This window comes from Dipodomys spectabilis, unplaced genomic scaffold, assembly GCF_019054845.1.
Source record: "Dipodomys spectabilis isolate Male_0828 unplaced genomic scaffold, ASM1905484v1 ptg000480l, whole genome shotgun sequence".
In the NCBI taxonomy this organism is placed as follows: Eukaryota; Metazoa; Chordata; class Mammalia; order Rodentia; family Heteromyidae; genus Dipodomys; species Dipodomys spectabilis.
This window is the reverse complement of record NW_024871157.1, coordinates 3,284,098-3,310,640: the sequence shown is the minus strand read 5'-3', so window position 1 is coordinate 3,310,640 and position 26,543 is coordinate 3,284,098. Positions and strand designations below refer to the sequence as shown.

Here is a 26,543-nt window from a genome sequence, read left to right as displayed (position 1 = left end):
TCGGAGGGTGTCAGGCTCTGCCCCTTTCCTTCTTCCCTCTCCTTCCATGGCATCACCAGCTGCCCAAGTCCCTGGCCCTCAGCTTGCCAATCCCTTCCCAGCCATCGTTCCTGAAGGACTCCCTCCCCCATGCCCCCCACCAGCATCACAGGCACCCAGCCCCCTTCTTGGCAGGTAAAGACTGGGCGATGAGAAAGACCATTTATTTCTCCGCCCACAGTGGGACTGGTAGGTTTTCAAAAGAGCCATCAGCTGGCTTCCCTTTAAATCTTGGCTGACTTCCACCTGGGCAGCCAATCAACAGAGGCGGAGCTGGTGAGTTGCCTAGGCAACAGGCCTCTGGTTGGCTGGAGACGGTCAGCCGCCCACTCCCCGCCCCCCAGGAGAGGGGAGTTAACTCTCTGCTGTCAGCTCTCCTGTTCCCTAGTACAGGCCTGGAGGAGGCCTCTTCCTCTTGGTCCTGAAGCCTTCACAGAGTCGGGAGTGGTTTGGTGGACAAGATGGGGTGGGATGAAGAAAAGTGCCTTTATCTGGGATAGATGTAAGGCCGGCAGATCAGACGAGGGGGGGGGGGGAACGGGGTGGGGGCAGGGTCCCAGAAGGACAAAGACCGACACACGCACAAAACAAGAACCTCTCTGCTGGCTCCAGTCCACCTATGTAAAGCTAATCTGGGGGTTTTGCCCCACAGGCCCACAGTGTCCAGTTGCTGGGGAGCAGAGATGACACAGGAGGCGAGGGGTGACAGGGCTTCCTCCGTCCCTCAGGGGTCCATAGACCTGTCAGTGCCCACCTGAGTCGGGAGAGCAAATCAGTGTGGGCAGCTGCCCCAGGAACACAGGTGGGACCACATGGGGTGTCATGGGGGGGGTTCTTTTCTCTTCTCCCCTGGTGTAGGGGGGAAGGTAGAGGCACGTGGGTGTGCGTGCATGTGTTCAACAGGACACGTGTTTGTGAATGAGGGGTGGATGCTGGATGCTGTCTTTTTGGTAGGGATGTTTCTGTGGTTTCCAGCCCTCTCTCTCTCTCTCTCTTTCTCTCTGGCCCTCTCTGGAAGCTTCAGGTCGGAGCCAGCTGGCCTGGTGTGTGGCCATCACCCCGACTGCCATCAGCCAGGTCCCCTGAACAATTCCGGCTTTCGAAGGCTCCTCCCAGTGCGGGACCTGGGTGGCCGGGGCACACCTGCTGGAGATGCAGGGGCGAAGCGGGAGGGAAGGTGAGCAGCCCGGGCCTCAGGCCTTGGCCGAAGCCTCGGATACGCCCTGGGCGGTGAGCTCGGCCAGCACGTTGTCCAGGTAGCTGGCATCCGGGTAGCCGTGGCCCGTGAGGTTGGACCCGAACTCGGTCTTGTGGTGGATCTCGTTCCACACCACGGTGTCTGACTCTCCGGTGGTGCTGGACGTGCCGATGGTGAAGATGAGCCTGCGCTCCCAGGCTGTGATCAGCAGTCTCAGCACCTGTGGGGGGCCGGGGCGGGCACCGGTCACCCGGGGCTCCAACTGCCACCCTGCCTCCTGAGACTCCATGTCTGCTAAGCCCTGTCGGCCTGGTGGCCCTAGCTTGTATTTGCATTGGACCCTGGGCTGCATTCAACAGCCACTCAGTGAACTCCTCCCTACCCCAAAGTTTCTATGAAAATCTTAATTTCTGGCTTCTCTTGAAAACACACAAAAAGTAACTGGGTGCTGGTGGCACACAGATGTCGTGCTAGGTACTCGGGAGGCTGAGACCTGAAGATGGTGATTCAAAGCCAGCCCAGGCAAGAAGCTTCCTGAGACTTATCTCCATCCAAGTAACCAGCAAAAAGTCAGAAGTAGAGCTGTGGCTCAAGTGATATAGCGCTAGGTAAGGGACAGAGTCCAGGCTCTGAGTTCAAGCCCCAGGACTGGCACACACATACAGGAAAAAGTAAAGTCAGACAACCTCCGGCATGGTAGTGGATGAAGGAAGGGCTTGGACTGCTTGGGTTCAAATCCCAGCTCTACCATTTCATGTCTGTTTGATTGCAGGCAAACGACCTTCCCTCCCTGAAACTTCGCATCTCTTTCTCTAAAATGGGGTGAAGATCTGACCTCAACAGGCTTCTGAGATGGGGGTGTGTATGAAGGAGGTGGGCAGAGCTGTTCAGGTGCTAGTTTGGGGGCCAGCAGGGACTGGGGGTGGGGTGGGGGGCAGACCCACCTTCCGGCCCTTCTCATTGTTAGGCAGATAGCAGTGTCGTGGGAAGCCTCTGGCGGTGAACTTCTTTCCCGGGTTGGGGTGCTCAGGTCCCTGCAGGAGGCATGGTAGCTTAGACCACAGACACATGGCTGGGGGGTGGGGGTGGGGGAGGGCCTCAGGCAGGGCCTGGGGGCTGCGGGGCGGGCCTCACTTGGATGCCCGTGGGGATGTCGTAGACGATGCGGATTGTCTGCGTGTCCGCGAAGCCAGGCAGCGAGTGCGGGATGAGGTGGAACTCCATCTTCCCGGGGGGCTGGGTCCCCGTCTTCTCCCCATAGATGGCCTTGCAGGTGGGGCATTGCAGGCTGCCATCCTGGGGCGGGGAGGCCGGAGGTGAGCCCCACTGGGGTGCAGGGGGGGTTCCCACCCCCCATGGGGGCCTGGCCCACCTTATTTCCATTGGAGTACATGGCCACGAGGCACAGCAGGTGGTACATGTGGCCGCAGCGGCCCAGGCGGCCCACGAGCTCCGGCCGCACCCCCTTGTGCCGCAGCACGCCCTCGTAGCCCGATGCCGTGACCAGCCGCTCCATGCAGATGGTGCAGTCCTGGAGGGGCCCCAAGGGAAACTGAGGGCTGGGGAGGTGGGAGCCTCCGAGCAGCACGTACATGTATCACACACACACACACACTCACACACCACAAGCCCTGCCTGTAACACCCATCTGGCAAATGGAGAGAACACAGCCTTCATCCGTTAAATTCAGATCCATCAGCCAGGCCCCTGTCCGGTTGGATTAAAGGATTAACCACCCCAAAATGGAAACTTCAAAACATTTTGTGGAGATGTGTGTGTGTGTGTTGGGGGGTGACCGGAAACTGTCAGCCATCTGAAGTGGACATGAGATTCAGGGAGGCCAGCGCCCGTGTCTGTCAGGGCCCCTGGGAGGCAGGGAAGGCTGGAAGGCCAGGCCCGGGGGAGCTGCCCAGGGTGGAGTGCAGGCCGGGTTCTCTCCAGGCTGCCCAGGCCCATCCTCCCCGGCTGCTCACCTCATCCGGTGGGTTTTTCACCTTCTGCATGTATCTTCTGACCACGTCCTCGGGGTTCTTACCTGCAGGGACACGGGCAGTGGGGGTTGGAGGGCATCCACCCAGCGTCCACCCTGGAGGGCTTGGCTGTGGATGGGCCAGGGTGGGGTTGGCAGAGCCCAGGCCGGGGTGGCAGGAGGGTGGGTGGGCAGGCTCAGAGACAAGGGGGCAGGGGCAGGAGGGGCCGGCCTGAGAATGCGGGGGGAGGGCCCGGGGGCTTACTTTTCTTGAGGTGCTTCTTTTTGGTCTTGCGGCACACGCCGGGCACGCCGGGCACGGGCTTCACGTCGCTCTTGCTCACGGGTGGCGGGTGCAGGACGGGTTTGGGGGCACGGGTCAGGCACACGGGCAGCCCCGCGGCGCACAGCAGGATCCCGGTCATGCCTGGGGCAGGATGGACAGCAAGGCCACGCCCACCGCAGCGGTCAGGGGCGGGGCGACACTGCAGGCCACGCCCCCATGGCGATCCTGAGCCGGCGCTGTCAAGCCACGCCCACCACACGGATACTCTCCCGCCATTGGTGGATTGAAGGGATCGGGTCCTGGGGCCGCACCCTCTGTGAGCCTTTGGCAAGGATAGTGGGCGGGGCTCCCCAGACTCCACCCACCTGGCTATGGGTGGGTGGGGTACACCCTCCCCACAGGCCCCGCCCTTGCTTCCCGCCCTGGCTGGCCTCACCTGCTAGGGCCGGGTGCACAGGTCCAGTACCATTCAGGTTCTTCACGGGAAGCGCGGGGACCCTGCCGGGATAAGATGAGGCCACAGCTGGACTTGAACTCCGTCAGGGAACCCTAGTTTTCCTTCTGTCTCTGGCTTCTTCGCACCTGTCTGCCATGCAGGAAACCCACCCAGCTACGGGCCTGGGACAGAGGGCAGGGCCAGCACCGCCTCCTCCCCAGGGCCAGGGGCTGGGCCTCCAGCTCTCCCTTTATTGGTCACAGAGCAATTATTAGTGACTTCACGTCTCTCAAAGTTAATGAAGAATAAAGAATGAATCTGGAGCCCCTGTCTGTCGCCCTCTCAGGGATTCAACGTCACTGAACACAAGAGAGCCTCCAATAAGCCCTGCATGAGGACACACGGTTAGCAACACAACAATGTCAGTTTCCAAAGGCTTCTTTGAGGGGGGTGGGGGGACAGTCTCATTATGTCAGCCAGGCTGTCCTGGAACTCATGATCCTCCTGCAGGGTTGGATTATAAGTGTGTGCTATCATGCTAGGCTTCCAAAGTCATGTGGTCCTAGGCAGCCTATCTAGAAATGGAGGGCACATATACCACCATCCCCTCGTTCCTACCCTGGCAGGCATCACAACCCATCACAGCTCTCCAGGCAGACTCAATCAATCAGGAAAGCTTGATACCTCTGTTCTACAGCTGCCCAAAGTCTGATCCAATTGAGGCCACTGTTCTTACTGAGACTGGGCAGGGAACTCCAAGAAGAGCCCATTTCAGATCATTTCTGGAATCCTGTAAAACCCAGAGTTCTGCCTTACAAAAGTCAGTTTGGCACCCAGGATGGAGGTTATAGCAGTCTGCCCATGGGCTGTCTTTCACTTATCTACTAGTGAACTGCTGATGTGGGGTGGCCCTGAACTGGGCCCTGGCCTCCCACAGTCTGCAGGCTGTCCTCGAGAACTTCGGGTAGCCAAGTTCCCATGAGGCCGAGCGTGGGAGCCATGGGGGGCCCCTTTTTGATGTGGGACACACAGCTTCCTCTGCTCAGTGAGAACTCTTTCTATCGCCTGGGGGCCTCCATCCTGGCCAGCCCTGCCTTCCCAGGCCCAGTCTGAGGAATCCTTTGAGTTCCTCCTGTATAGAGCAGAAGCCAGGTCTGGCTTCCTTAGGGCAGCCACGCAGTTTGGGGTCCCCCCTCTTCCTGGCTCCAGCACCCACATTCTGGGGGACCTTGGTTCTTCTTGTGCTGACAGTGTCCCTTGAGAAACAGTTGGAGAGGGGTGATTGGAATTTGGGGTTCAGATTGCTCCAGGGGCCTTCGTTCTCAGCTTTTGTACTCTCCTGGTCCCCCAGCCGGCTCTCTCTGCCTGAGGGGGGGTAGGGGGGGAGGCCAGCGGTTCCCACGCCTGCCAGCCAGCAGCAGCCACGTGGTACAGACCAGACTGTGAGGTTTGGCCTCCCAGGGAGCAGGGCAGGAAGCGGTTCAGGTGGGGGCAGGGGGGGGGGGGTGACCTCGGGTGAGGCAAGGTTACAGCTCTGGGGCCAGGAAAAGGGGGGGAGGAGGGGGGGGGAGCTGGGGCCTGCCGGGAACCTGCAGGGGGTGAACAGTTTTGGATTGATTTGGACCTTTGAGTCCTTTCAATGTGCTACTTAGGAGGGGGGGGGGAAGTGCCTTATTCTCAAACATAAAATCTCTGCGCAGGCTCTCAGGCTGGCAGAACGTCCACATGTGCCTCTGGCACCCATGAGGTTGGCAATGTTGTGCCAGGCTGATCATGATTGGCAGGCCAGATTTTCAGATGCAGGTGCTTTGACATCTGGCCTTATGCCAACCCCTTTCCAAGACCAGGAGGGGTGACGGGTTGAGCAAGGACACACAAGAGGGAATGCCAAGCTGGGCCTGACCTGGGCCTGGGCGGGCCCCTCCCCTCTCCCGGGGCTCGCAGTCTCCTCGCAGGGAGGGCCTGGCCTGTGGCGAATGGGTGTAGTCAGGCTGAAACGCATGGGGCTGAGCAAGTGTCTTAGCCTTCTGAACCCGTCTCCCAGCGTGAGGAATGCCACCCGGGGTGGGAGCGAGCGAGCGAGCAAGGCCCTGTATGCCAGGGCTTCTCCCTGGCAAACCCAAGCAGGCCCGCACTGTGCTTCCCTCCCCCATGGGGTGGAAAGTCTGAGTGAAGCTCCGCTGTCCGCCCAGCTGCCCAGCTGTGTTCGGCAGGGCTGGACGGTGACCTGTGGGGGGGCGGGGCAGATCTTCCCCACCCTGTGGGCCCCTCGGGCCCACGCTGCCAGCTGGCTCTCTGCCCACTCCCCCCCCCCCTCCCCAGGGGCCGGTGGAAAAAGCCGCGGTTAAAGCTCTGCCTCGGCTGGCTGTGGGCCTCCAGGCCGGTTACTCCTCCTCTCTGTCCTCCCTCCCGTGCCCCCTCCAGGGTGGGACGAGGAGAGCCTGTCAGTCATCTCAAGTCAGCTGGTGGCTGAGCTTTGTCAGATGGGGAAACTGAGTCCAGGGAAGCAAAGACACTTGCCCAAGTCTGCCTGACGGGAGATTGAAGCAAAAAGAGAGGGATGGGCTGAGAGGAAAGACGGGAGAGACCAGTCAGGTGGGGTTGAGGAGAGAGACAGACAGACAGAGGGACAGAGGCAGGAAGACAAAGAGGCCCACCTGCAGGCAGTTGTGGAGGGAGAGCCCCACAGGCCTGGTTAGGGGCGGACTTGGGGGTTCCTGCACTGGGGTCTCGCTCCAGGACCCCAGGAGGGGCTGGATGTGAGGCTGGCTCTCTAAAGGGAGCATGGAGTGAAAAGCAATCGGGCCAGGGCGGCCAGATCCAGCAGGACAACCTCCGTGCGAGGAAGAACGGGAGCAGGGCAGCGGCAGCGGGGTGAAGTGAGGACACACGGGGCAGGGCCCAGGGCGCGCACCAGAACTGCAGCCCTGAGGCAGGGTCTCTGCCCCTCGCTGTGAAGTGGGGCCACTGCGGGATGGGGGGGTGCTCAGAAGGCCACAGACAGACAGACACAGGGACAGAGCTGGGGAGGAGAGGCCCAGCCAGCAGGCTGGGGGGGAGGGAGGCCAGGCTGTGTGGCTCAGCAGGGACCACCCCCTCCCCCCTGCCTCCAATCCCAGGCTGCCACGGGGCTTTCGTTGCCTTGGCAACTGTAAGCATCAGCACTGGAGGATGGGGTTGGCCACCCCACTCTCCTCTCCCACCCCCCACCTTGGGGCCTCTCCCCCCCATTCCCCCTCCCCCCAGAGCTAGGGGTATTTTTAGCTGGGGCTTCTTGGCTTGGATTTGGGAGTTGAGGGGCTCGCTCGGCTGGCTGGGGAGGGTGGGTTGAGGGGCTGTGGGGGGGAGGGGCTGGGCTTGCATCCCTGCAGAGGGTGGAGGGCCTCACATGGCCTCACATGGCCCCTCCACCCCCATCTCCCACCTTCCTGCTGGGTGCAGGAAGGGCTAGAATAGCAGGGGGTGGGCAAGGGAAATGGGGGCGCAGGCTAGTGAGAAGAGGATGTTCAATGATGAGGCCACCCTCTCCTTCTCCCCACAGCTCAGACACACTCCATCTCAGCCCCCACTGTTTCTACAAGTGAGCCTCTACTCCTGTGTGGTCTCTGGAACCTTCCGAGCTCATCCAGACCCCCTGCCTAGTGCTCTGCCCGGCAGGGTGGAGGCCGCGTCCTCCTAGCTCCCTGGCAGACGCACTGGCAGTTCCCTCTACCCGCAACGGCCTTTCTGTGCACCTCCTCTCACCGCACCCCGCGCCCCCACCGCCAGCCTGCCCCTCCCTGCACAGGTAGACTCTGTCATGGCTGTGTGACTACCTTCCTGTCTGTCTCTCCATCTGTCTGTCTGTGGGTCTGCTCACACACAACCACAGCACACACCTGGAGACTCAGCACGGCGCAGAAAAGCAGAGGAATTCCCAGCCCGCCCTGGAAGCCTGCCCTCAAACTCCCTCAGCAGAAAAAGCTGTTTCCCCTGTGCATGCCTCGCACATTGCACCCCGGGATTTCTAAACTCCGTATGACCTGGGGTACCTTCCTCAGTGAAATCCTGTTGAAAAGAGTGAAAGCCCTGCAGAAAAGAGCCACCCCCCCAAGAGAGCTGTGGGTAAGGCAGGAGACAGGACATGTATGACCTCCCTTCCCCAAAGCCCCATCCCAAGGCACCCCATGTGTCCCACCTGGAACCCAGTTTGAGAACCATCCTAATAAGGCAGAGGGGAGGGGCCACGATCACAGGACCAAGCAGATGCCAGACGCAACCCACAGGCCTCCAGGTCCACACTGGGCAGCCCAGCTCTGGGATCCTGCAGGGTGGGTGCTGCCGGAGGGTTCCCCACCTCCAGCCTCGCGGGCACGATGGGTCCCCAGAGCTGTTTGGGGGAGCCATGGACTGCAGGGGTCATGTAGGAAGGAAGCATGAGGAATCTGGGACTCTTGGTGGTACCTGGGGACCCTGTCACCTGGGAGTGCCCTCCCAGGCTTTGTCTCCTTGTCTTTAACTGGGGGTGATATGGGTTTTTGTTGTTCTGGGGTGTGTGTGTGTGTATACTAGTCCAGAGACTTGAACTTGGGGCCTGGGCACTGTCTCTCAGCTTTTTCGCTCAAGGCCAGTGTTCTACCCCTTTGGGCCACAACACCACTTCTGCTTTTCTGGTTGCTCCTTGGAGATAAAGAGTCTTTCCTGGGCTGGGAGGATGGCTCAGTGGTAGAGTGCTTGCCTAGCATGCCTGAGGCCCTGGGTTCGATTCCTCAGCACCACATAAGCAAAAAGAAAAAAGCCGGAAGTGGCGCTGTGGCTCAAGTGGTAGAGCGCTAGCCCTGAGCTGAAGAGCTGAGGGACAGCGCCCTGCCCAGAGTTCAGGCCCCACGACCGGACCCAAAAAAAAAAAAAAAAAAGAGTGTTTCCTGCCTGGGCTGACTTCGAACTGGGATCCTCAGATCTCAGCCTCCTGAGAACCTAGGATTGCAAGCCTGAGCCACGCACCATCACCCGGCTTGTTTTGGGGTGTGTGTGTGTGTGTGTGTGCTACTCCCGGGACTTGAACTCGGGGCCTGGGCGCTGTCCCTGAGCTTTTTCGCTCAAGGCTGGCTCTCCACCACTTGAGCCACAGCTCCACTTCGGGAAGATTCTGGACTTTTCCTGCCCGGACTGGCCTGGCACGGCGACCCTCCGGGGCAGCAGGGACAGGGACGCGGGCGCGCGGCCGGCCGTGTGTGTGCGCCCGCGGGCGGGCCCCGTCTTACCCGGGCGGGATGGAGGCGCGCGAGCCGGCGGCGGCGCGCTGGGGCCCGGGCCGGTTGAGGTTGTTCTGTCCCGGGGCGGGCGCGGCGTCGGGGGCGCGCGCGGGGCCGGCGGTGGCGGCGGGCGCGGGCTCGGCTGCGGCGGCGTTGGCGGCGGCGGGCGCGGCCCAGAGCGCGGCGCCCGCGAAGGTGGCGCTGGGGCGCAGGGCGCGCGCGGCGGCGGCGGCGGGCGGCGGCGGCGCGCGGCGGCGCTGCGAGGCCAGCACGGCGTTGGAGGCGGCGCGCGTGCAGTCCACCAGCAGGCACTGCGCGCACGAGCACGGCCGGCCGGGGCCCGCGCCCACCGGCCAGGACTGCGAGCGCGGCACGGCGCCCACCGTCAGCGGGTAGGCCAGGTCCAGCCGGCGGCGCAGGCGGCGGCGGCGGCGCGTCTGCCGGTTCATCTGCGACATGCTGCCGAAGATGATGAGGTAGCAGAAGCCCAGCGAGGACAGGTCGAGCCACGGGTGCCGCTTCTCGTAGGCGTTCTGGATGGTGATGCACACGTCCATGTCGTAGGCCGTCCACGCGCCGCCGTCCGCCTCCCACTCCCACACGATGCCCTTGCCCGGCGCCGACGACGGCTCGAAGAAGTTGCGGCGCACGGGGCGCATGGTGCCTGCGGGGGACGGGGGACGGGGGACGGGGGACGGGGGGCGGGGGGGACGGGGGGACGGGGGGACGGGGGGGACGGGGGGACGGGGGGACGGGGGGACGGGGGGGGGACGGGGGGACGGGGGGACGGGGGGGGGCGGGGGGGACGGGGGGACGGGGGGACGGGGGGGACGGGGGGACGGGAGACGGGGGGACGGGGGGGACGGGGGGGGCGGGGGGACGGGGGGACGGGGGACGGGGGGGACGGGGGGGACGGGGGGACGGGGGGACGGGGGACGGGGGGGACGGGGGGACGGGGGGACGGGGGGGGGACGGGGGGACGGGGGGACGGGGGGGGACGGGGGGACGGGGGGACGGGGGGACGGGGGGGACGGGGGGACGGGGGGACGGGGGACGGGGGGACGGGGGGGACGGGGGGGGGCGGGGGGACGGGGGGACGGGGGGGACGGGGGGACGGGGGGACGGGGGACGGGGGGACGGGGGGGGCGGGGGGACGGGGGACGGGGGGGGACGGGGGGACGGGGGACGGGGGACGGGGGACGGGGGGACGGGGGGACGGGGGACGGGGGGAAGGGGGGAGACGGGGGACGGGGGACGGGGGGACGGGGGACGGGGGGGACGGGGGGGACGGGGGACGGGGTGGACAGGAGGACAGGGGGGACGGGGGGACGGGGGACGGGGGGACGGGGGGGGACGGGGGACGGGGGGGACGGGGGGACGGGGGACGGGGGGGACGGGGGACGGGGTGGACAGGAGGACGGGGGGACGGGGGACGGGGGGACGGGGGGACGGGGGACGGGGGGGACGGGGTGGACAGGAGGACAGGGGGGACGGGGGACGGGGGGACGGGGGACGGGGGGGGACGGGGGACGGGGGGGACGGGGGACGGGGGGACAGGGGACAGGGGACGGGGGGGACGGGGGACGGGGTGGACAGGAGGACAGGGGGGACGGGGGACGGGGGGACGGGGGACGGGGGGGGACGGGGGACGGGGGGGGACGGGGGACGGGGGGACGGGGGACGGGGGGGACGGGGGACGGGGTGGACAGGAGGACAGGGGGGACGGGGGATGGGGGGACGGGGGGACGGGGGGAACAGTGGGGACGGGGGGACGGGAGGACAGGGGACGGGAGGACAGGGGGGACGGGGGGACAAGGGGGACAGATCAGCGCACACAGGCCACAGGCCAGCCCTCCTTCTCCCCCCTGCCAGCTCAGGCCGGTCCTGGGGCCCCAGGCCGGGCTCAGTGGGGACAGGATGTTGTGGATCGGGGTTCAGGCCGTGGCCCTCACAAAGGGGCCTGGGGAGGAAATGTGCCCACCAGGGCCCCAGGCCGCCGCCCTGCCTCACCTCTCTCCCCCCCCCCATTCTTCCCAGGTACAGTTCATTCATTCATTCATTCATTCATTCACTCGGTGATGAATTCGAACCCTGCACTGGCCCAGCCCCGGATAGTATGACCCTTTGGCTCGTGCCTTCCTGCGCTTGCCCATCCTCGGCTCACCCACCGGGCCATGCAATTGTTCACACCTTCCCCACTCATTCAGCTCGGTCCTGAGCCCAGCACCAGCCCAGCACTAGCTCATGCCTTCCCGCGCTCATCCGCCATCTTTGTGTTCATTCATTCATTCCTTCTCTCACCCACCCTGCCCTCATCCATCCCCCTTCCCGCCCTGCTCCTCCCTCATCCCGGAGGTTTTCTGTCCGACCCCTTGTCCTGCTTCTGCCCCCCTCCCTGCTAAGTGTAACGGCCGCTGGGTGGCCATTCTGTTTTATTTCCAGCTATAAAACCAGCACCTGAGGCGGTGTCGGGTGAATAAAGTCCATTAGTTCATGTACCCGTAGCTTTGGGGTTTGGCCTCTTCTTTTTGAGACAGGGTTCTGTCTGTTTGTGTACTATCGCCCACTCTGGTCTCAAACCTGAGACCTTGGGGGCTGGGAAGGTGGCTCAGTGGTAGAGCGCTTGCCTTGCATGCTTGAGGCCCTGGGTTCGATTCCTCAGCACCACATAAGCAAAAAGAAAAAAAGCCAGAAGTGGTGCTGTGGCTCAAGTGGTAGAGTGTTAGCCTTGAGCTGAAGAGCTGAGGGACAGCGCCCAGGCCCAGAGTTCAGGCCCCACGACCAGACCAAAGCAAGCAAACAAACAAAACCCGAGACCTTCCTGCCTCTGCCTCCTGAGTGCTGGAATTACAGGTGTGCACTACCACACCCAGCCATGGTTTAGGCCTTTATCCCTTCAAACACGGTCCCGTCCTTATTTATTCATATCTTTCTTCCTTTGGTAAACACCAGCCCCCTGTGGTATTTGCAGGGCTCCATGCAGAGTGCTCCTTCCAGACCCACACCCTGCAGTGGCTCCTGGTCCCCTGACTGGGTGGGTACACACACCCCACTTTGAATGCTGGGGCACTCCCCACCTTGGCTACACATTTGCCAAAGCTCAGCTTCCCCTGAGCCAGTCCCCATGGGAAGCCTTGCGCTAACCCCCACTAACAGTCCGGGATGCAGGACTTATCAGAGCCTTTGGCTTGCTCTAGAATCCTGGGGCTGGCGTGGGAAAATTCCTTCACTGATTCATTTGGCAGGTCTGCCAGAAAGCTGCCCACAGGGCCTCCCAGCTGCACGCCAGGCCCCCCGAGCCTGCCTATGCCACAGTGGCTCTGTGTTGAAAATGGGTTGGGGCTAATCCAAAAGGCTTGTCCCCAAACAGTTACTGGGCCACAGGAATGAGAGTGAGTTTCTGCAGAGCACAGGGTCCAGGTGGAAACCCCCTACCTCATTTCAAGACCTGGTACCTCCCACTTTCCAGTCCATGACTGGTCAGGTGACCCCATGTCTTTCCGCTTCGATTTCTCATCTGGAAAACGGGTAGGTGCAGACCTTCCTCTTGGGTGAGCATCCCTGGGGGGGGGGGGGTCCCCCAGCGCCTGACCCAGGGATCTGCAGTGAGGGGGGCAGTCCTGGTGAAGCCCACCCCTCCTCCTTGCTCTGACCCAACCCACCAACTACTCAGCCAGCAGGGGAAACCGAGGCCTGGAGCTGAAGCTATTGATTGGAGAGGGGCAGGGTGTGGGCCCGAGGCTGAGCCCTGGGTCTGCCATACTCCAGCCAATCAGAGGAAGACTAACCCGGCCCTGGGCGGGGCCTGACGTACAGTCTCATTTATCATTTCTACTGAGCGCCTGTGTACTGATTTCTCCCTCGTCCAGAGCAGGCCTGGGAGGGGCCAGTGAGGGAGGAAAGCCCAGATCCTGAACCCGCTGTGCCTGGGTGCTGAGCTCCCCGCTCAGGGCCTCGGTTTCCCCAAGTGCAGGAGGAACTGAGCTGAGGGCAAAGGGTGGTGGGGCCAGGAAGGTGGAGAGAGGCCTGGGTCCGGAGCCGGGTGGGGGGACTGGGAGGGGAGGGTGGGGAGGGCTGGGCCGTGCAGGACCAGCCTGGTGATCCAGAGAAAAGCAGCTCGGAGTTCTCTCGGGCCTGGGAGAAATCCTTGCTCGGCACGCGGCCCCTGTTTGCTCTGGAAAATGTGGATAACAATTCTCACCTCAGAGAGGCGAGGGCAGAGGAACGCTGCAAAGCACTCGGCAGACAAGTCACGATCCGTGATGCTAACTACCGCAGCTCTGTCCCATGTCACCCACAGTCATTGTCCCCAGCCTCAATGGTGAACTCCTACGCATCCAACAAAGCCCTCTGTGTCTGCCCATCGCCTCCAGCCAGGGCTTTTAAAAGTTACTGGTCTCGATATCCTACGCAGGTTTAATATTTAATTTTAGTGGTACTGGGGTTTGAACTCAGAGCCCTGTGCTTGCCAGGCAGGCATTTTACCACTTCAGCCACATCCTCAGCCCTTTATGTTCTTTTTTGTTCAAACTGGGTTTCCCTCTGTGCAGGGCTGGCCTGGGCCTCCTGTGGGGATGTTGGCGACACCATGTCCAGATTTTTGTTGGTGGAGATGAGAGTCTCTCGTGACCATTTTGTGCTGGTTGGTCTCAGACTTCATTCCTCCCCATCCCAGCCTTCTACTGGCACAGCTTTTATTCCCCCAGTGCAGGTGTATCTAGACACTGGCATTAAATGATTTGCCTTTGTTCCTAACCGCCCTCACGGGGTGGGGCTTTCGGGAGATCAAGGATCAGGTCAGACTCACTGTGGCTTTCCCCCAGCAGGAAGGCCGAAGCCCATCTGATATCTGCAGCTGTGGCCTACTTGGCTGTCTGCAGCGGGAGACGGGAGAGCTAGGTCCTGGACGTGGGGTGGGGAGATAGGGGCCGCAGGGGGGAGGTTCCAGAGGTCAGCTCTGCTGCAAAGGATGCTGGGAGCTAGCCAGCCCCCGCCAGCCCCTCTAGGGCTCTATTTACCAGGCATCGATTTCCCAGTCTGTTTACAGGTACTTATTAAAGGCTGCGTCTCTGGAGTCCTTTTGAAACCGGATTGGAACCTGGAGAGCTAGAGTAATTAGGGCAGCCGCTCTCCTCTGAGCCCTGTACCCTGCTTTGCCCGCTGCGTCCTGCGCCTGTCCATCGTCCATCTCTCTGACCCAGGCTGGCTGTGGACCAGGCCCCGGGGGGGTGGGCAGCCGGTTCCCTGGTGATCTGCCTAGACCACGGCCCTGGATTGAAGCGCTGGTCGCTCCCCTCCTCCACAGACAGCGGCTGGGGCCTAGATTTGCTGATGGAACCAGAGAGCCAGAGGCTCCTGATCCTGTGAAAGGCCGGCCTGGCTCGGGGCTCTGCCAGGGGCCCCCAGGCCACCACACCCCTCTGGGCCTGGCATTGGACTGCTGCGTCTCCATGGCAGTCGGGGACCCCGGACAAGCCTCCACTTGCGGCCTGGTCTTTGTGTGTTGGCTTTTTGTTTTCACCCCTTCCCACTGGCCCCGCAAGAATGTTTGCTTGAAACACTCCCATCTCTGTCCAGCCGCGGAGCTGAGGGTAAAGGGGCTTCGGTCCGGGTGGGCTGGGCTGGCTGGGGAGGAGGCTGGGGGGTGGGGGAGACACAGACACCAAGACCAAAGTGGGAGCCAGTGGGGGGCGGCCAAGGGGGTCAGAGAGACAAGTCGGAGAGACAAACGCAAAGCGGAAACCTGGAGATGGGGCGGTGACAGTGAGGCAGAGAGGAACAGAGACTAAGGCCCCGAATCAGGGGGGAGAGACGGGGGGGGGGGGGCAGAAATGGCACCCAGCCACCTTCCTGAGCCCCTTCTGCGTGCGGCCCCTGCGCTCAACTCAGCATGTTGGCTCCTTCCCTCTGCTGCCTGAATTGCACCCACTTTACAGGTGGGGAAGTGGAGGCAGGGGCAGAGGGGAAATCTTAGCCAAGAGCAGAGAGCTGAGGATGAAGCTCCATTGTAGATGAAGGATGGTCCAGGCCTGGCCTTGGATACGTCCAGCCACGGGGACCTCAGGACCCCAGTTTGCTTCCAGGATAGCCACGTGAGTGACTGCTTTGGAAGCTGGGCACGGATCTGATCCCCGCCCCCCCCCTCCCCCGCCTGGCAGTGGGATGCTGGGAGGACTCCACCTTCTTCAGCTCACCCCACAGACAGAGGTCGGGGTCCAGAGCCACCTGCTTGACCCTCCCAGAGCTGGGACAGCCTCAGAGCCCAGCAGGGGTTCCTCCCTTTGGGGGTGGCTTCCTGGAGGGAAATGACCTCAGCTTGGGGCCCCCCCCAGGGCCTGGGCGGAAGGAGGGCCGTGGGAGGCTGTCACGGGACGTCCTGTTGGGGCTGTGCTGGGGCCTGGGCAGTGGGTGGAGCAGCACCAGTGCCAGGGTGCAGTGGGGAGGCCCTCTGCACCCCAAGTCCTGCGGGAGCCCCCTCCCCGGCCTGGGGATAGGCCACATGCCCTGGCTCGGGGGTCGGCACTTGCGCTGCAACGCCAATCTCAGCGCCCTCTCTTTTCTGTCTCTTCTTTTCGTGCCCATCCTGGGGCTTGAACTCAGGGCCCGAGCACCTGCGGTCCCTGAGCTGCTTTTGCTCAAGGCTGGCACACTCCTGCTTCAGCCACAGTGCCACTCCCAGCGTTTTTTTTTGCTTAATTGGACTTTCCTGCCCGGGTTGGCGTTGAACCAGGCTCCTCAGCTCTCCGCTTCCTGAGTGGCTGGGATGACCGGAGGGAGCCACCGGAGCCCAGCCCATAGCCCCACATTTACAGATTGGGAGGCGGAGGCCCAGGCCTGTTGGGGAGCCCAGCCGAGGTTGCAGCCCGCTGGTCGGCCCCGCCCCCAGCCCCAGGCCCCCTGCCGGCTCTGCCTTCACAAGCCCACGTGTCTGAGAAGAAAACTGAGACGCGGAGGTTCGACCACAACAGGGGTATGGCCGAAGCTCGGCTCCTGGACTGGCCTCTCATGACCTTCTCCCTTTACTTTGGGGCTGATCGCCTGCAGGACTGGCTGCCCCTCCCCACCCCAGAATGCCAGTGACACCCAGGACTAACTCGGGGCTGCTTGGCCAATGGGGAAACTGAGGCCCTGTGAGAACGTGTGGAAGCCGGTGCAGGGCACTGGCCAAGCGGGGCCACCTGTGGATCTCGGCTGCGTCAATCAATACAGCACAGCTCGGGTTTCCCCCGAGCTCCTCAGGGACTCCTTAGGTTAAACCCCAGCCCATTAGTGGTTTTAGCTCTGTTGGAGTTGCCCCAGCTCCCAGTGGGCTGCTGGCTGCCAGGCTGGCTGGGGGGAGAGGGGGTGTGGGGGAGGAGGTGGGGGAGGCCCTAAGTTCTGCCTGGGGAAGGCTGAGGGGCTGTGGCACTTGTCCTCATGATTCTAGATTCTTACATGCACCGAGTCAGAAGACCTGGCACAAAGTCACGCAGCTTTACACAGCCAGGCTCGTTCCCAGGGTTTCTACCCTCTGCCTCCACGGGCAGCCCCAGGGCCCTTGCACAAACTCAGCCATGATCCTGCGCATCTCAGCTCCACAGACACCAAGAGAACCTGCCTTAGATTCCTGAGCTCAGCTTCGAAGGCTGGACACAGCCTGGAAATCCCGAGCCTCCCGAGTTCCAACGTGCCTCTGAGCCCCTCTGCCTGCAGCGTCTTTCCAGCTGGGAGTGTGTCTCTGGAAGCATGGCTTAGGTGGTAGAGCGCTTCCCAGCAAGGGCAAGACCCTGAGTTCAAACCCGGAACAACCCGAATGAAGCAGCAGCGAGCACACTTGAAAATCGGGGTGAGCCCGGGCAAGTGGAGATGTCCCAGATCTTCAGTATCCAAGGCTGTGGCCGAGACCAGCCCCCTGGCCGACGGGGCTGAGTCCCCGCCCTCCCCACACACGTTCACGCAGTGATTGGGTGCCCGCTGTGATCCAGGCGCTCGGGAACGCGGCCGTGAGAAAACCCTGTCCCACCCACACTTCGCGGAGGGCGGCCTGTACCTGAATCTGCAGCCTCTGTGTACACGGGGACACAGAGTCCCAGGGGGACGGACAGATACGTGGCTAAGATGGACTCACCGTGGAGAGACGGCTCTGAACTGGGGCCCTGTCACTACCCCAGAGCCTGAGGTCTCACACCTGCACACAACAAACCCTCCATTCCCGGGGCCGAGGAAGCCGGAAGGTGGAGGCCCAAGGCCCGAGGCCCGGTGCTGCCCAGCGTGCTTGCTCTTTCCCAGGGAGGGAGAGCGACAAAGGTTCGCAGTGGCTGCCCCACTGTCACCGGGAGAAAAGGCCCGGCAGCTGGCAGGGTCATCCTTTGTTCTGCATGTCAGTGCTGGGCTCAGGGCCTGCGCCAGCCAGGCACTGCCCTGGCACTGGCCATCCGGGCAGTGGAGGCTGCCTGCACCATGGGTGGAGCCAGAGAGGCAGAGACCCGGGTCCCGGGTGCAGCCCCCGCCCGGCCTGGCCTGGCGGCTCATTGGGACTCCACAGTCAGGAACTTCCCTGCGTCCTGGGCCCCCTACCTCACCCCCCCCAGGGGAGGAGGAGGGGAGGGGAGGAGTCTGGGTACCGATCCACACTGCTAAAGCTCCGGGCGCACAGTAGGTGCTCATTAAACTCCCACAGAATGAACAAATGCGCACCTCTGATCCCTTGAGAGGCTGTTGTCCAGGCGGCATTACAGGAGGGGAAACTGAGGCTTGGAAAAGGGGTGTGGCTTGTACAAAGCCTCAGCCCCCCCCCCTCCCTGGGCTCACCAGCCCAATCTAGAGGTGGTGATTCTAGGTCTGGGGCTGTGTCCAGGCCAAGGGCCCTGGCCGGGTGGGGTCAATAGGAGGGGAGGGGGAAACAGCCATGCATGTCCACCGCCTCAGGCCGTGGAGAGGAGAGAGGCTGGGGCAGAATCGGGGGCCCCTGTACCCCAGGGAATGGCTGGGGACCCCTGGCCTTCTACCTGAGCGGCTATGCATGGGGATCATACCAATCACAGCTCTGCCATCTCAAGTGCCCCTCCCTCTTCGCCCCCTCCCCTCAGCCCCACATCCCCCCACATCACCCCTCTGTCCACAGCCCCTCTCAGAGCCATCCCAGCTTCCAGCACCTTCCTCCTCCTTAGGTTAGACTGCACAGGCCTCGAGGGGGGTGGGCAGAGCAGGAGAGACCTGGATCTGAACCCCACAGGCGGGGCTCGGGGCGCTGTCCATGGTACTCAGAGCTGGCGGACCCGGCCTGCACCGCAGCCCACCTGCTCCCAGCTGGGGCAGGGGTCCGTGCCCTGAGCCGGGGGTGACAGCGATGGGGATTAGCGGGCCCTGCCCCCCTGCGCCCCCCTTCCAGCCCTCCCCTCCCCCCACTCCATCACCGGCCCCCTGAGGCTGTAATTAATGAGGCTGCGCCTGCCCTGTAGCTCTGGGTCCCTCAGGACCAGGCCACTAAAGGGCACCAGCTGGCAGCCCCGCCTTCCAGGTCTGTGGGTCCCAGGGGACCCCTGTCCCTCTGTCCCCAGGGCCTGAGCTCTCCGCTGACACCTGCAGCCAGCCCTCCTCCCACAGGAAGACCTCCTGCTAGTCCCCGACCCCTCCACTGAAGAATTCAGATGTTTTCTCCACATGAGCCGACCCCCACAAAGATTGTTCTTGTGTTTTTCCCGTGTGAGGATCTCATGTAGCCCTCTTGGCCACCTGCTCAGGTAGGAACCGTATTTAGTTTTCATTTTACTGAGGCCCAGAGAGGTTAAGTGGTGTGCGCAGGGTCACCTAGACAGCAAGGGGCTGGGTTGTGTTGTTGGCTTTGTGCGCCCGAGTCAGGCCCAGGATTGGACAGCCACCAATGGCGACATAGAAATGATGGTGGACTGGTGTCTGAATAGCAGGAAGCCAGCCAGGTCAGTCTACTGCCGGGCGTGGTGCCTCACACCTGCAATCCTACCGACTCCGCAGGTTGAGATGGGGAGGATTTTGAATCAAAGCCAATCCAGGCAGAAAAGTCCTGGAGACTCTATCTCCAAAATAACCAGCTAAACGCTAGGCTGGAGGCGTGGCTCGAGTGGTAGAGCACCAGCTAAGTAAGTCTGAGGCCCTCAGTTCAGACCTTAGTACTACCCCGCCCCCCACACAAGAAAAATAGGTCCACAGAGGAGGAAAGAGAAATACAGGCTCGTGACGGGGACCCACAGCTGGTCCCCAAGATGTCCCTTCCTGACCTTGAAGTCAGGCCCAGCCCGGGGTCTCCCCAGGGCCCTGTAACCCGGGATCCAGGGCCTGGGGACCTCTGGGGTAATGGTGAAGGTCCCTGCCTTGGATCCCATCCGACAACGGCCCCAGCAGAGCTCTCCAGAGACGCAGGAGGAAAGATCTCAGCCCCAGCAGGAACATCGCCTTGTTTCCTATCCTTGAGATCTGTTTTTGGAAGCCTGGTTTCAGTGGAGGACAGCTAGCTAGGCTGTGTGACCTTGGGTGAGTCACGCACTCTCTCTGGGCCTCTGTCCATCCCTCCACCTGTGTCTGTTCTGGAAGTACTTTCCTTGGTGTGGGCTGTGTATCCTCCCTGCTGGTTCCCCCTTGATCCTCTCCTCAGACACCCCCTCCCCCCAGGGGTGGGGAACGGGGCTGCACAGGCCCTGAGTTACCTTGGGGAGGGGGTGGATGGCAACTAGGGCAGGCTGAGCCCAGCCATTACCTGTGCCCTAAGCCAGCCACCCACGCCCAGGGCAGGATCATGAGACACGAGAACAGGGGGCCGGGAACCGCGACTACACCGGACACCCCCCCTCCCCCCACCCCAAACCAAACACTTGTTTCTGTGCAGCTCAGGAACCCCGCACTGCTCCGGCAGTTAGAAACCGTCCAGAAAAAGCAGCTGTGAAAACGTGAGCTCCCAGCCTCGGGCCCGCCTGCCCCCCCCCCCTGCTCCCGCCCCCTTGAGGTCAAGGCATGGTCCCCAACCCTCGTGGGTCTCACGGGACCTGAGGGAGAAGACCCGCCCCCTGCCCCCTTCAGAAAAGCCAGCCAGCTCCCAGATCTGGGCACCCACAAAACCAGGCCACGCCGCTGCCTCCCCCCGCCCTGCCCCCCCCAGGCTGAGGAAACTTAGCTAATTTTATCATTAGCAAATGGAGACCAAAACTTTGTGCATTTCAGCACAGATTCGACACGTCTGGGTAGCACAACTGCGTGCAGAACACATTTCCAAGGTGTTGGACCTCTCTCTCTCTCTCTCTCTCCTCTCTTTCCCTCCTGTTCCCCACCCCCCCCCCAACAGAGAGGATCTGATTTGAACTCAGGGCAGACGCTGTGCTTTTGGCCCCACCCTGCCCCCAGCCCTGCTCCAGGAGCTGAGATTACACGTGTGATGGTCTGTGCCTGGGCCGGCTTGGCATGTTTGTCTCTTGCATCCACCACGGGCACAGATGCCAGGCAAACAGCTGGTGCTTGCAGTCCAGCACCCCCACAGCCGGGCGACGCCCGGGCCCATTTCACTGACCTGGAAACTGAGGCCCAGGGCTGCTGGGAGCCAGGCGCCTTCAGACTGCTCCCCCTGGCCCCAGCGGGAGGGAGACCTCCTCTCCCCTCCCCTGCTTGGCTCCTGGAGTGTCCTCCAGCTGCCCTCCCCTCGGGACCCGGGTCCCAGCCAGCCCCACGGGTCTTTTACCCGCCCCCCATCCCCCATCGCCAGGGGTCCTGGCGGATTCCCAGGGTCTGCGGGCAGATCAGTGTTTTCCCTACTTCTGGCTAACAGGCTTGGCGTGGGCCTTGGCTTGGAGTTCTGGAAGGCAGGGGGAAGTGATGAGTCTGAACCTCTGGGGGACCCCCTGAGGGCCGAGCGTAGAAGGGGTGCTACTGAGAGGGACAGGGATCCAAGGTTCCTCGGGCGGGGCTGGCTCCACTTTGCAGCTTCCCGACCCAAGTGAAGGCCGCACAACTTCCGCTAGCACCAGCTCTGACCACAGAGCACCGGTCACCCAGCCAGGCCCCGGCCCCTGCCCCCCACCATCCAAGACCCAAGGCAGCACAAGGCAGGGCCGGCCGCCGCTTCCCATTCCCTGCGAGGCTCTTGGCCTCCCTGTGAGACAGCGGGCACGAGACTGGACAATGTGACCTCTCTCCTCCCAGGATCACGCTCAGAGCCCTATCCCACGGCTAGCCGGGTTTGCTAGCCCGCTCCGCACACCCGCTCCTTGCTCCAATTTCGTCTTGCCCCACCTTCCCTGTTCACTGCAAGCCAAACACAATGCACTTGAATGGAAGCTGTTCCTTCCGACCCCAGGACCTTTGCACTAGCTGTTTCCTTCTGCCCCACACACTGGCCTCTCAAACATCACTTCTTCATGCCAGCCTCCCCCCAAGCTTCTCCTGTTTGTCCTATGCTTGCCGACCTGCAATGGACGATCCGCATGATTCCCTGTTCACTTTCTCACGGTAGGCCTCCTACTAAGGTCTGCCCAGCATAGCACCGTCTGACACACAGGCGGCCAATGATGACAGGATGGAATAAGCAAATGATCACCGCGACTCGACCTCAGCCAGCGCCGGGGGCCGTGGGGACACAGGTATGAAATGGAGCCATGTATTCTTGGAGCCGCTGTATTCTTGGACCGCGCTGAGCTCCGCTCCGGGCCTGGAGGCCTGCAGGAATGGCGGGTCTCCCGTCCACGGCCGCCACGCATGGCTAGCCTGCGGCTGTGGGGCCTGTGGGGCGATGTCACTACAACAGAGCAGGGCCTACGCAGCCACGTGTGGCCAGAGGGGGGGGGCAGCCCTGAGCCCACGGTCGGGGCCACAGAACGGCCGGCTCAGGCCGCAGCGCAGCCCGGACGCACGGGGGGAGCTGGGACAAAGACACCAGAAGCTTCCCGCTGGGGGACAGGCCCCAGGACAGGGGCCATGGGTCCCCATCGCCAGCCACCTGTCACTTCATTACCAATACCATGCCATCACTGCTCCACACACCCCGCCCCGCCACCGAATCAGCCGCCAACGCCACCGGCTCCAACATCACCAGGGCCGCCATGCATGCCCCCCTCAACCGACGCCTCCACCTCTGACTCCCACAGCCCTCTGTGGCTCTCCGGATGCCCCACTCCGCCGGCCGGCCACCAATGCCACATCCCCCCCGCCCCACAACCAGTCCCCGCCACCGCCAGGCCACAGAACCCAACTGCCTGGCTTCCAACCCCAGCTCTGCATTTTAAATCTCTCAGGGTCCCCGGGGGAGGGACCCCGTGTCTCGGCCTGCCACCCTGACCTACAGCTGCCAACACAGTAGCCACTCCCACTGCCCGGGGTCTGGGGAAGGGGAGAGAGAAAAAAGACCCACAGAGCTGGGCCTGGGGGCTCACGCCGGCCATCCTGGCGAGGTATGAGGATGCCAATCCAAAGCCAACCCTGGAGCAGGGGGAAGGAAAGTCGTGGAGTCTCATCTCCCCGTGACCAGCAAGAAGCTGGACGTGGAGCTCTGGCTCAAGTGGTAGAGCACCAGCCTTGTGTGGGGGGGGGGGGGGGCACAGGGGCGGCGCCTGGTCCTGAGTCCAGTCACACGCACTCACACTCACACACACACCATCTTTGGTGACTGCTCAGCTGTCTCTTTCGCCTGTGGGTGTGCCCCTGGTACAGGTGAGCAGGGTGAGGGGGTGCGGCCTCCAGGCCTGGCCCGGGGGGCGGGGGGTCCCGGGGGGAGGGGGGGCGCTCACCCGTGTCCTGCCGGAACTGGTGCATGGACTGCAGGTCGATGATGTAGGGCACGAGCTGCGCGTCCACCTGGCCCAGCACCACGGAGCCGCGCGCGTCCTCCTTGAGCGCGCTCTCGATGTGGTGGCTCACGGTGGCCGTGTAGGGCCGCCAGCGGCCGTGCTCGTTCAGCCACTCCCACACGACCACCCGGGCCACGTTCTGCGGGGGGAAGCCCAGCCCTCCGCCGGCCACGGCGCCCGGCGCGGCCCGAGCCATGGCGGCGGCGGCGGGGGCGCGGCGCGCGCGCGGGGGGCCCCGGGCGGGCGCGCGGCGCGGGGCGCAGGCCGGGGGCCTCAGGCTCGGGGCGGCCCCCCGAGCTGGGTCAGCGGCCGCCCCCGCCCGGCGCTCCCCCCACAACCCCCGCCCAGGGCCCGGCTCCGTCCCGGGGCCCCGCGGCCCGGCCCGGCCTCCCCGCGGCGCCCCGGATCCCGCGCACCCCCGCGTCCCCTCTCCACGACGGGCTGGGCGGCCTGGGCGATGGCGGGGCGCCCGGGAAAGGGGCGGGGGCCGGGGGCGCGGCCCGCGCGTCCGGCGCGACCTGCGGGAGGGGGAGAGGCCTTCAGGGGGCGCGCGGGCCCTGCGCGGCGGGCGGGGGTCGGGCCGGGGCGCGGGTTCCCGAGTCTCGCGGCCCGCAGCCCCCCCCAGCCCCGGCTCGCCGCCCCCCGCCGCGATCCCGGCCCGCGCCCGCCGGGCCCGCGCGGCCCCCGCGCCCCTCGGGGGTCGCCGCCCGGCCCGGCCGCCCCCACCCCGCCCTCGGCCCCGCGGGGCGCCGCCGGGGACCCCGCGCCGCGCTCACCGCCTGGCTCGGGCGCGGCCCTTCCCGGCTCGGTCTCCGCCCCGCAGCTCCGGGTCCCCGCGGAGATCGGGGGTCGGGGGGACCCGGGAGAGAAGAAGCGGGGGAGCCCTCTGCCTCCCAAGGCCCCGGAGGCGCGACTCAGCGGCCGGCGGACCGACAGACCGACCGACGACGGACGGACGCGGGAGCCGCGGGCGGCGACGCGGCGCCGGGATCCCGGCGGGGGCGGGGCGGGGGCGGAGGAAGGGGCGGAGACCGCGCCGGGCGCCCCGAGCCCCCGCCGGGCCCGCCCGCCGCCCCGCGCCGGGCTCCGGGGCGCCGGGCACCCGGGGGCCGGGGGTCGGGGCCCGGCCCGGACCCCACCCATCGCCGCGCGGCCCGGGCGTGTCCGCACCGAGGGAGCTCAGCACACGCTGCGGGGCGTCCGGAGCCGGCTGGGGGCTGGGCCGGCCCGCGATCCCTGCGGGGGGGGGGGCGGGCGAAGCCGCGGGGGAGGGGGAGGGGGAGGGAGGGAGAGAGAGGGGGAGGGGGAGGAAGGGGGAGGGGGGAGGGAGGGGGAGGGAGGGGGAGGGAGGGAGGGGGGAGGGGGTGGCCTCGCGGAACCCCGGCAGTGCCCTGCCCTGCCCCGGGCTCTGCCCCCCCCCCCCCCGCAGCCACGCGGGCCCCCTCACCCCCACGCGGGCCCCCTCACCCCCACGCGGGCCCCCTCACCCCCCCACGCGGGCCCCCCCCCCGCAGCCACGCGGGCCCCCTCACCCCCCACGCGGGCCCCCTCACCCCCCACGCGGGCCCCCTCACCCCCACGCGGGCCCCCTCACCCCCACGCGGGCCCCCTCACCCCCCACGCGGGCCCCCTCACCCCCCACGCGGGCCCCCTCAACCCCGGCCCCTCGGGTGGGGGGTCGGAGAGGCCCCGCCTCCAGGGAGGGGCGGCCGCAGCTGCCTGAGATCAACAGGTGCCCCCTCGCCAGAGTCAGCGGCGGCGGGCGGAGGGGAGTGGGGGGCAGCGGGCCCCCTTCTCCACCAGCTGTGTGCAGCTGAGGAGAGGTGTGTGTACACCTCTCACACACACTCACACACACCACACACACTCACACACACACCACACACACCACACACACACCACACACACACACACCACACACTCACACCACACACACACCACACACACTCACACACCACACACACACACACACACCACACACACACACACACACACCACACACACACACACACACACCACACAGTCACACACACCCCTCACACACTCACACACACACCACACACCCGCGGCCTGCGCGTGTTTAGATTGGGGAAGATGAAAGGTGCGCTGTCCATCTGGACACACACCGGGGTCACACTCGCAGGGCCTGTCCAGCTCGGCCCACACGCCCCTGGACACCCCAGGAGCTGGGGTGACCTGGCTCCAGGCGCCTCTCCAGCACCCCCCCCCCCCCATGTCCTCCTCAGTCCTCCAGGCCAGCTAGATGGGCTGTCCCAGCTCGGGCTGCAGACTGGAGGGAGAGGCCGGGCCGGGCCGGGCTGGGGCAGGGCCGGGCCAGCCTGGGGACTCACACAGGGGCGCCCAGCGGTGCGACTGTAGCCAGGCTCCCCAATGCTTTCTGGGGGACACAGAGGTGCCACCCCTCTTACCAATGACCAGAAATACACAGAGGAACCCAGGGCTCTGGACTTCCTGCCTCAGGCTGTCACAGCCCGACCACGGTCACCTCTACCAGGAAGCCTTCCGTGATCTGTCCCCCATGTCCGTGTTCCTTGATCTGCCTTATCCACGTGGTGCCAGCCACTCCGACGGGCCAGACACAGGGTCCAAGGAGGGGTCAGAGGTGGATCAGAGGTTGGGCCCCGGGGCGATTTTTGGGACCCCACTAGCACAGGCAAGGGGCAGGAAGGAGAGGAAGTCCACCTGATGTGGCCATGTGGCCGGAAAGACTCCTGGCTGTGGCTCTGGGTGACGTTCACTCCCCGCCAGACTCCCTGGGGAGTATTAAAACTGTCCCGTGCACAGGCTGTGCCCCCAGAAACGGATGTCGTAGGCCTGGTCTGGATTTCTTTCTTCTTTTTTCTTTTCTTCCCTCGATTTGAGGAATTGAAACCGAGAGCGCTGAGTGGGCGGCGGCACTCAGCCCTCAGGGCCTGTGTGGGGGCCATGCACTGGTTCATTCAGTCTGAACCCGTTTATGGAAGCTGGGTATGGGGTGGTTGCACACACCTGTAATCCCAGCTCTCCCGAGGGGGAGGAAGAACTCCTGAGTTCCAACTCAACCTGGGCTGCTTCAGCCATTATCCCCATTTGACAGCTGAGAAACCGAGGCCAGGGAGGCCCAGGCCTGGAAGCCCAGCTCTGGCTGACCTGGACGGGATGGGGCAGCCCTGTCTCTTCCTGCTGGGGGTCCCACACCTTCCTGGGCCTTGCTCGCCTCCTCTGTCACGGGCTACTTTGCCCTTCATCAACCTGCAGCCTAGAGGCACTGGACCTCCTGCCTCAGCTGGGGCCATAGGGGAAGGAATCCAGAGAAAGAAGGGGCTGAGGGCTGGAGGAAGCATGGGGTGGGGTGGCAAGGAGGAGGGAGGAGGCCGTGTGGCCCCAGGACCCTGAGCCTTTCTCCTCTAGAAATCACAGCTTGGGGCTGGGGTGGGAAATGAAATGGGTGCGGGTGCAGAGCGCCCCCTGGTGACCCATTCTGGTAACTTGTTATTCTGGAGCATTTTATGGGTCATTTATTATTATTGTTGTTATTATTATTATATTTTTTTGTCTGTCGTGGGGCTTTAAACTCTGGGCCTGGGCACTGTCCCT

General features: G+C 64.2%; 1 protein-coding gene across 1 annotated transcript; it reads right to left on the bottom strand.

The window, feature by feature from the left end:
• Positions 1 to 187: 187 nt before the first annotated feature.
• Positions 188 to 23,139, bottom strand: Dtx1 (deltex E3 ubiquitin ligase 1). Its single transcript, XM_042669093.1, has 9 exons — positions 22,887 to 23,139; positions 9,172 to 9,826; positions 3,929 to 3,990; positions 3,472 to 3,633; positions 3,211 to 3,272; positions 2,610 to 2,768; positions 2,372 to 2,533; positions 2,182 to 2,271; positions 188 to 1,457 (listed from the first exon to the last, which is right to left on the bottom strand). Exons 1-9 carry the CDS (start codon positions 22,909 to 22,911, stop codon positions 1,233 to 1,235), a joined length of 1,602 nt encoding a protein of 533 aa, XP_042525027.1. The 5' UTR covers positions 22,912 to 23,139; the 3' UTR covers positions 188 to 1,232.
• Positions 23,140 to 26,543: the final 3,404 nt, after the last annotated feature.